The sequence below is a fragment of the Lycium barbarum genome, chromosome 7 (genome assembly GCF_019175385.1).
Source record: "Lycium barbarum isolate Lr01 chromosome 7, ASM1917538v2, whole genome shotgun sequence".
Lineage (NCBI taxonomy): Eukaryota > Viridiplantae > Streptophyta > Magnoliopsida > Solanales > Solanaceae > Lycium > Lycium barbarum.
In genome coordinates, this window is record NC_083343.1 from 125,993,598 (window position 1) to 126,003,295 (window position 9,698).

A 9,698-nucleotide genomic window follows, 5' to 3' on the forward strand; every position below is an offset into this window, starting at 1 on the left:
GACAAACATCTCTTGTCAATCTGATTCTTCTTAATTGCCGTTATATTGCCCATTGTAAGATTCAATATGTGCCTTTTGATTTGGTAGTTGATTCTTCAAATGGCCATCAGACTTAGTAGGCGTTAGATTCCATATATTTTTTTATTTTATTTGGAATTTATGGAGTTGGAGTTAGAGTTGAAGTTGAAGATGGAGTTATATTTGGTTATACTTCTTGCAAACAATATTTCGAATAATGTTTATGCTTGAATGTACTTAAATTCTAGGGACAAGAATAGTTTAGTGACTTTTGTAGGGGAAAAAAATGTAATTTCATGACCATTTGAGGAATTATCACTTGATTTGGCCTATATCTCTTGTTCCGATTTCCTTCCCTCTCTGTGTAAGATGTAATTGTATTTTGTCTCTATCAATATGTGGTTAGAAAGTAATTTTTTAATTCATACCATTCTTTCTTTTTCTTCCTAAAATGAAGTAGCTAAAGTTTGATTATTAAGAGAATACATTGAGATGTCAGTTCAATGGGTTAGTATCCACAATTAAAAAAGGAATTCAAATTGATATCATAGAGGCAGACAAGGGAAAAAATTTGAAGAGAAATATGATTAGATGAACAATGTGTGTTTCTTTTTATTTCTTGTTTATTTTTCAGTGGAATGACATTTAGTTTCTAAATAAGTACTTCTTAATTTTTGAAGTGACATGGAGTCCTCTTCATTTTCCCCCTCTTGCGGGTTGCTCGCCGACGCTTCCAATGTTACTGCTTTGGTGGAGGCAGAGAGGTTAGGATCTAGCCTCCAATTGGAAATGTTGGAGATGGAAAGGCGTGCGGATGAGATACTTAATGGCCTCGGGAATCACATAGGTTTCCTGTTACTATATGCTATGGGTGGCTTAGTGCTCCAAAGTAAGACTAGTTGTTGGAGTGGGATAGCTATAATGGTTGCTGTTACCATGACCTTTATAGTAGGTATGGTACTCGGGGTAAATTTTACAAAATTGAAATTGGGGAGATTGGAGGCACGTGTCAATGAATTGAACGATAGAAAGAAACTTTTGAAAGAAGTAGCACATAGGATTGGAGATTTGGAGAGTCAGGAGAATCGATGCGGGAGGGCAAGGAGAAGCAAATGTTGTTCTTGGTATGGTGAGAGCCGAGTCGGTTGTTTCTCGGGCCGCAATATTGGAGAATTCGAGGGACATGTCCTCATTTACTGGAATCAATAGGAAAATGATTGGATACATCTTATGTTGTGGGATCGTGTACCTTGCCATCGTCACGATATTCTTCCTCTTCAACAATTGCGGTGAGTGGACTACATCATTAAACTTTAGCTATTTGTGGCCATGTTTTTAATTGAATTGAATTTATCTTCTTTTGCAGGTCTTCCTTTTTGATTGAAACAAAGCTGTAACATTTGAAGATTGGATGAAGGGCAGTTATCTTGTTTCCTTCACTGTCCATGGCATACTCTTAGTTTGTAACTGCAGATTTTCGATCCAAGTCCACTTCACTTTTTTGGTACTTTGGAAATAGAGATATGGTATATGTTGGTAAAGCATCCCACAGTTGAACTTGTACATTGTATTAGAAGTAGCTACAATTAGAAAAACATCCCAAGACTTGTACATTGTATTAGAAGTAGCTACAATTAGAAAAACATCCCAAGACTTGGTCTCAGTTGTAAATTTTCTATTCTTTTTGTCTTTGTTGTTTAGTTAGAGGCTACCAAGCCATTTTGATAAGGAACTATTTTAAGATTTCCAGCTAGTTTTCACCACTCGAATGTTGGAGAGAGCTAGCAATTCTGACAAGATTTCAAAAGCTGGCCTTTTTGTGTCACAGCCTTATTCTTCCTCTCTTCAATAAGTGCTTATGTTAAACACTTCCCCCTCACTCTTAGAATTCATTAATCACCATACAAGGAACACTAACACCACTACATCAACCTCCTCGATCAATCCACCAGCAGTATCATATTTTAAGGTCAACTGAGCAAATCCAGCTATACGAGGAAATTTTCTTATTTGATACATGACCGTGGAATATGGAGCTAGAACCCATAGCTGACATACTCCAAGACTGAAGCGATGAAGCCACATCATGACTATGGCCTTTACATCAAGAGGATGATATGAAGGGCACGTAGACCCAGTAAGAACCAACTGAATAGATAATGCTACTAGTTCTAGCCTGCAGATAATGCTACTAGTGCTAACCTCAGCCTCAAAACAAGTACTCCATATGAAGTCCCACACAATTCCCAAATCTTGATTCACCTTCTGATCCAAAGACAAATCAGATTAAGAAATACTCCCTCTGTCCCAAAATAGTTGTCGCGTTTCGCTTTCAAGAGTCAATTTGGCTAATATTCGGTGAATTAGATTAGTTTAATATTTAAAGAATAAAATTAAGCTATTCAAAAACTATATGTGAAGTACTACTCCCTCCGGTTCAAAATAAGTGTCCACCTAGCTCTTTTCAAATCCCTACACTAACTCTTAGAAAAAAAATAAGTATTTTGACTAAACTAACCTTAATTGATAAGACTCTTGTTTATTTATTGCCTTGAGTAAATAGAGGCAAATTTAAAAAAATAAAGTTAATTCTTTCTTGATTTAATAAATAGACACTTATTTTGAATCAAAATTTGGTAAAAAACTAAGTGGTCACTTGTTTTGAATAGGAGGAGTATAAGTTGCATTGCTAAAATAATGCGTCTTAAAATATTGATCAAAGTTGGTATAGTTTGACTTTCGATAGGCGAAACGTGACAAAGTATGTTAGGATGGAGGAAGTAGTATGCAAGAGTCTGTTTGAGGATATTTATCAATCACCAGCTGCATCCCTTTCACAAAAAGTAGAAGAAGAGGCAATTGGGGGCACCAAACCAATCATGAAAAAGAGCAATGACAATCACCAACTTCTATTTTGCTTAGAAAACTCACCACCCATTTCCTGAACTACACACAAAGGAATAATTGGCAGTATAAAGCCATCAGCTTGACACCAATTCAATCCATGTTTTTGCCTTTTCTTTAACAGTGATTAGGGATATGTTGGAGATTTCTTCTTTAAAGTTTCTTACTTGTGACACTTATGCTTTATTTTATTTTTTTGGACCAAAACCATCAGCAGCTAGTAGAAATTTTATTAAAAAAGAGAAATAGTTCTGTACAAACAAAAGAAAGCAGAAATAAAATGAAAAAGGGATAGCAACTGCAGCAGAAAACAGAAAATGAAAAACTGAAGCTATGGTTTTGCAACTAATTCATCTGTCTTAAATTGATGTCATCTTTGAAACACTGACACTTGTGCTTATGTTCAAAGTCCACCGAATATTCCTGAGGCCCAGAGTGAGTGGAGGCCGGGTCAGGGATTTTACTTCTAGACGGGGCGGGTTAAAAACTTCCATTCAAAATTAAAAATTATGGCAAATCATTTTTAGAACTTTACCTATCAGAATTATTTCAGCCAACTCAATACACTAATTTAGAATAAAACTGCAATTTCTTATTTTCTTTTTTAATTTTGATGTTAAGAAAAGTAATTCACTCGGAATTTCAATACATCTCAATGATCGTAATTTTCTTTTTTAACAAAAAATACGTGATAAGTAGCATTCTTAATATGATAATACAAAACCTAATTTTGATTAGAAACTGAAAAGTTTATTTCTATGTAGTTTGACTATAAATCCTAATCCTATTTACACATGAACTGATAAACTAAAAAATGTCAAATCCTATTCCTACACAACTTTAACTTATTCTCCTATTTATTCACTTTTTTACTCCTCTAATTCCAACAATCTTATTTAGCTTTGGCCTCTCACTGCCGGTAATACTCTTAACTCTCAAGTTACTTTTTTGTTCTTCTGCCACTTTTTTTCTTCTTTTGATTGACATTAGTTATTGGTTTGTTCGAACCCAAGTTTTGTTTTTTTCTGATGATATATCTTAGGTTTCCTTGATCTTGTTCTATCTTGTTTCCTTATAATGGAGTTGAGGTCACATTTGTTGTTGCAATTGGTTTTTGTTTTTTTCCTTAATGACGGTGGTGTTTGAGGCTAACTTAGGCGGACCTAAAATAACTATGCCCACCAAGGCTTAATTGGACATGAAAATAAATGGCCTGGTGTTTTCTTGCCTCCGCTGTAATTTAAACTGGACTTACGATTTTCCTTCCACTTCATTAACCACCGTGGCCTGCTTTCCCAATTGGCCTACATGTGTGTTTTTTCAGTTTTTACTCCTATGTTTATAATATTTTTTTATTCAATTGTGCTTGTTGATTGAGGGAAGGGGCAGACACATAAAGACAACATAACTTAGCTCCCACAGGGCTTCGGTGATGGTAAGAGCGGAACGCGTGATGTATGGTTTAGACACACGGGTTTGAATCCTGTTACAGACAAAACCTTGTGTTTAAGGGGATTAGGATAGAGGGGCGGGCCCACCATCTACTGAGTTTTCTTGATCCGTAGAACTGTCTTTTCATGTTATGCTTAGTACTGTCTTTCGAACTTGTTTATATTTTATGATGAGTTCCTTTATCCATTTTACCTTTCTCTGAAATTGAAGAATATTTTTTCACTATGAATAACTGCAGATCGATCTGTACTTGTGATGCTATCATATTGAACCCCTGTTTTTGTCTAAAAGCTGTTTTCTAATCTTCTGCTTTATAGGTCATGTCACTTCAATGCTTCACTTGGATTTCACAACTTTTGGGTCCACTAGTTCATAATTTAAGACATACAGATGAAGGTCCTGAGGAAATTCTTAAACGTTTGCCTGATTGTCTCATCATTGATATCCTTAGTAGGCTGCCAGCAGATTACCTTCTTAGATGTCAAAGGGATTGCAGGGTGTGGAAGGCATTGATCTCATCGCAGTATTTCTCCACCTTACATCTCAGAAGAGCTAGACCTGAACTAATTATACAGAGTGGTCGATTTTATACCGGTCATGAGCAGAACCTTCTTGTCTTTGATGAAAGCCTTAGTAAGGAGAAGATGTTCAGGAAAGTATTTCTCAAACTTGAGCTTATGATCAACAAGGTCAATAAACACCCCCCTCGTCTTCGATACTCTTGTGAAGGAGTTCTTCTGTTCATGGATTTACGTTCGCGCCCTACTCATTTTATTATTAACCCAATAACACAAGAGGAAGTAACTATACGACATAAATTTGACCCGGGCTACTTGTGTGCTTTTTATTATTGTTCATTAACAAGAGAATTCAAATTTCTTTATGCACGAAAAGAAGGATCTCGGTGTCAGTATTTGATATACACTGTCAGGACACAGACATGGAGGAAAATTCATTCTCCCACTTCGAACTCTATGCCGAATATCTCTCCTGCAATTGTCAATGGAGCAGTGCATTTGCTCGTGGGCAAAGATTTAGAGAAACCAGATACTCCTAGCTGTGCCAAAGGAATCATGGTGCTTAAAATGGACAAGGAAGAGCTCTCCGCTATGCCTCATCCCGGAAGTGTATGTAGCTCATGGAGAACACATCAAACAATGTCTCTCTTAGTGAAGGATGAGTCTTTGTGTCTCTGCCAATTGTTTATCGTTGAGAGTGCAATGGATATATGGATCTTGGAGGACTATGAAGCATGGGTATGGACCAAAAGGTGCAAGGTTAATCTTGTATTTAATAACAAAGGTATCAGTCTCAGTATGCCTTTTCTTAACCTTAGTTATTGGCAAGTGGTTATGTACATATCTTTGCAAATACAGCCTTTGCACTTCCAGGACGGTGAACTGTTACTTTATTGGCATGACAGAGGGTTATTTATGTATAATCTGGATCATAATACTTTGAGGAATATCAAATGTCCACAAGCGTCAAAGGCATATACTTGTAAGCCTTATAAAAAGAGCCTCTTGACCATAGCCTAGCTTTTTTCAGCAAGTGTAATCTTGTTGTTTTACCTTTCTAATTTTGGTACTTTTATGAAATGGTATTGTTTAGTTGAGTTGGTAGTGTTTTGAAATAAATTATTTAAGTTTCTGCAGTTAATTCGAGTTACTTCAAAGGAGATGGGATCCTTTAATCGGATTATTTAAATGGCATAACCACTTCTTTTGTCTGTATTTTAATCTTAGACACAATTTTTCTGTTTCTTTTTAGGCAATATAACTATCCTTCACCTTTTGATATGCACCGACAGTGTAAAAAGTTAACACACTCATTTTAACTTAACTACAAGTAACTCTATTTACAATAAATTGTAAGTGCTTGCTATAAAAGTTAAACACTGGTGATGGTATAATTCATTAAGTCCATGTACCTTAAATTCTTAAGGACAAAAACAAAACAAAAACTCTTGCCTAGCCTCCTACAGTAATAGCCCCTTACAAATTCAGTCTTCCTCTCCATGTTCTCTGGCTTGGGCTTTTGAAGCTTTTGTCACCTCCATGTTCATGTTTCACAGAATAATCACCACAATTATTCCTAAGATTCTTTTATTATACCATATATGTAAATTATTTATAATCTATATATACCACATAAATACCTATATTTTTGAGTATATTTAGTTTATATTAATATTAGGGGTGACAAATGGGCTGTTTGGACTAAAGTTGGGTGGGTCAAGATAGGCTGAATCAATAGATGAGTCAATGCCCAACCCTGCCCATAGCTTTCTTGTTTGTACCTAGTTTTGATTTAGCGTTAGGAAATTGTTTTGCCCTCACCTTTACCATTTATATTTACGGCACACCCTCACCTTTACAGTTATATTTACGGCACCCTCACCTTAACTGCGGTGAAAAACCAAAACAAAACCGAATAAAAAAACCGAAATTTGGTTTGGTTTTAAATTTGAAAAACCGATAATATTTTGTTTGGTTTTGGTTATATTAAAAAATAACCGAATAAATAACAGAACCAAACCGATAATTATATACACAAAATTTATAATTATTTATATGTTTAATATTAGTTTTTATAAATAATTATAAATATTTTAGACCTTTTAATTATTACTTTGATTTGGGTCTACTTATTTCACATGATTGTTTAAGGCTCATGTCTTAAAGAATATGTTCAAGCCCAACTCTATAAGTCTTAAAGTGTAAGTGTTTAACCGTACTATCTCACTTTTCATTTTACATTTCTGCCTAACCTAACTGAACAAGAGAAGCTCACGTTTCTTTCTCACAGTCACAGTGAAGGCTCAAGAAATTTGAAGAATGTAAAGAAAGAATAGTTGAATTGTCACAGCTAGCCTAAACCAAAAAACCGAACCAAACCAAATCAAACCGACAATAACCAAACTGGTGGTTTTTATTTGATTTGATTTGGTTTGATTTTAGACATTTGAAAACCGACTAAATTGGTTTGGTTATGATTTTAATCAATAAGACCCAAATCGAACCATGAACAGCCCTAACTGCCACAACTTTATTGCAAATGATTTATAAGCTAAATGATGTGTACCTAGGTTTGTTTTAGCGTTAGGAAATTGTTTTGGAGCTTCGGCCCCGCTATTAAAGATATCAGAAGGACTGGTTATAAGCTTGTGTTGATTGAGTCTCCTATGAAGGTGGAAATTTAACTTAGGTGGCGTTTGAATTTTATTTGGGACAATCTAAGGCTTGAGGGTGGTTAATTTAAACTTGGAAGAAAGATACATCATTATTAGAGATTTTGAGTACAGAAGAAGTCAATGTTGTTGTCGCAACAACAATGAGCCCCTTCTTCAAATTCCAGGGGCAAATCTGGACTATTTCGTAAAGTTTTAAGGCAAATTATACAATTTTTTACTTGTAAAAAAAACCACTTGTTGGAAAGCTTCCGTTGTTGGTGAATAAACACAGAGAGAGCGAGAGAGGAGGAAGGAGTGGGTCATTTTTTGTAAGATTTAAAAAGGTTGGTCAATTTTAGTAGCATTATTACCCTAATTAACATATAGTGTAACTATTCCATCTTATAATTGTAGGGATGGATATATTTGACCGCAACTATTAACGGATGGCATATTTGGACCATTTCCTACAGTTTTCCATAAATTAATTAATTAATTAACAGGACATCATTTTTTATATATTTACATACTATAATACATAATAGTACTATATATTATATTAGTTCAAACTTTTGAATACAAGATGTCCAAGTAGTCATTACCAAAAAAGGGACACAATAGTTTGAAGTTATTACAAAGGTTGTTCTTTACATAGTTGAAGACACATATCTACCCCAAATTCGTGGAGTTCTGCTAGCCAACGTGTTATGCTGATGAGCATTACTTTGCGACCATGTTTGTTGACAGTGCAAGGGGCTAATCTCTTGGCGAATAGAAGTGTAACGTGGGTCGACTGGTCAAGGTGAATGAAGAGAATGCTGGAAAAACATATAGTATGTTCTTACAATGATCATAATACATCAATGTGCTATCTTTTTGCTGCTCTTTTTTTTTTTTTTTTTTTTTGGGGTTTGTTTCAGTTTGGTATCCGCTATTCATATTGGAGACCGATTAAATTTGGATTCGTTTTGTGAAGTCCAAAATTGGAGGTAAAACACTTCCTCCACTGGATTTCTCATTGAAAAATGTTTAGTTGCTATTCTCAGGGAAAAACCTAAATAGTATTAGTGTTTTCAAATGAAAAATTTAGGAAGAATTTATTTACCACCGTGCATTTTCCTTTTCCAAGTGAGTTAGTTTGATGGGAATGAAATGAGAAATAATGTTTTATAGCATAAATTTCTCACTAAATATCGATAAAAAAAATCTCTATTTTTAGTGGTGACCAACTTCACACTCATGACTCAAACCCAAGACAAACAGTTAAAAATAAAAGAGGACTTACCAAACATGAGACATGCTTGTTATTTTCCACAAAAAATTGTTCATTTACTAGCCCTACCTACGAGTCTTACCCACTCCTGGCTTAAGAATAAAAAATTGGAGGCATGAGAAAGCACAAAAACTTCTTTCAATCCTAGTCGTCCACGTCATACCACTAAATATCCGTAAACTAAGATTCCCCGTTATAGAGCCTGTTTGGATGAGCTTATGCCTGTAAGCTGCAAACAGCTTATAAGTTAAAAAAAATAAATTGGGATAGTCTAACTTTTTTTTTAACAGCTTATAAGCTGCTTTAGATAAGCTAAGTCAAATGAGCCCAATTATTTTTTTGAGCTTATTTTAAGCACAAAATGACTTTAAGCTGGCCAGCCAAACACTAAAAAAAGTTGAAAACAGCTTATAAGCAACTTATAAGCCAATCCAAACGGGCTCATAATAATTTTTATGGAAAAAATCACTCTCTATTAAAATCTTTTGTTATTGCATGACTCGAATACGTCTCACTTTAATTGTTTTACTTTTTTTTTTCACCTTAAAAAAACGTGTTTCTTTCTATATTTAATAAGTTGACAATTTAAATATTTTACATAATATATTTAAAGTAATAAGATTTAAAAAATATTTTAATACATTACACATATTTAATTTAATATCACAATTTTTTTTTTTATTATTTAAATTTTATGTCAAATCAAACTTATACGACGCAATGAACATAACGTTTTTCATTACTTGTACCAACATCCACTCCTTGACTTTAAGAATAAAAACTTTGGCAGGACAAAAAGGCATGTAACCTTCTTTCAATCCCAGTCGTCCACGTGTCAAATCCACTCTAAATATTCTAGTTGAAGTAAACTATCATATT

The 9,698-nt window shown here is 34.5% G+C and overlaps 1 protein-coding gene across 1 annotated transcript; it reads left to right on the plus strand.

Annotated features, from left to right (window-relative positions):
• The first annotated feature begins 3,440 nt into the window (after nt 1–3,440).
• Nucleotides 3,441–6,020, plus strand: LOC132602587 (F-box protein At3g07870-like). Its single transcript, XM_060315402.1, has 2 exons — nt 3,441–3,841; nt 4,692–6,020. The coding sequence occupies exon 2, from the start codon at nt 4,695–4,697 to the stop codon at nt 5,910–5,912; it is 1,218 nt and encodes a 405-aa protein (XP_060171385.1). The 5' UTR covers nt 3,441–3,841; nt 4,692–4,694; the 3' UTR covers nt 5,913–6,020.
• The last annotated feature ends 3,678 nt before the right edge of the window (nt 6,021–9,698 follow it).

Bases quoted from the DNA above. Each gene is read 5' to 3' on its own strand.
- LOC132602587 (XM_060315402.1), top strand. From the start codon at position 4,695: ATGTCACTTCAATGCTTCACTTGGATTTCACAACTTTTGGGTCCACTA.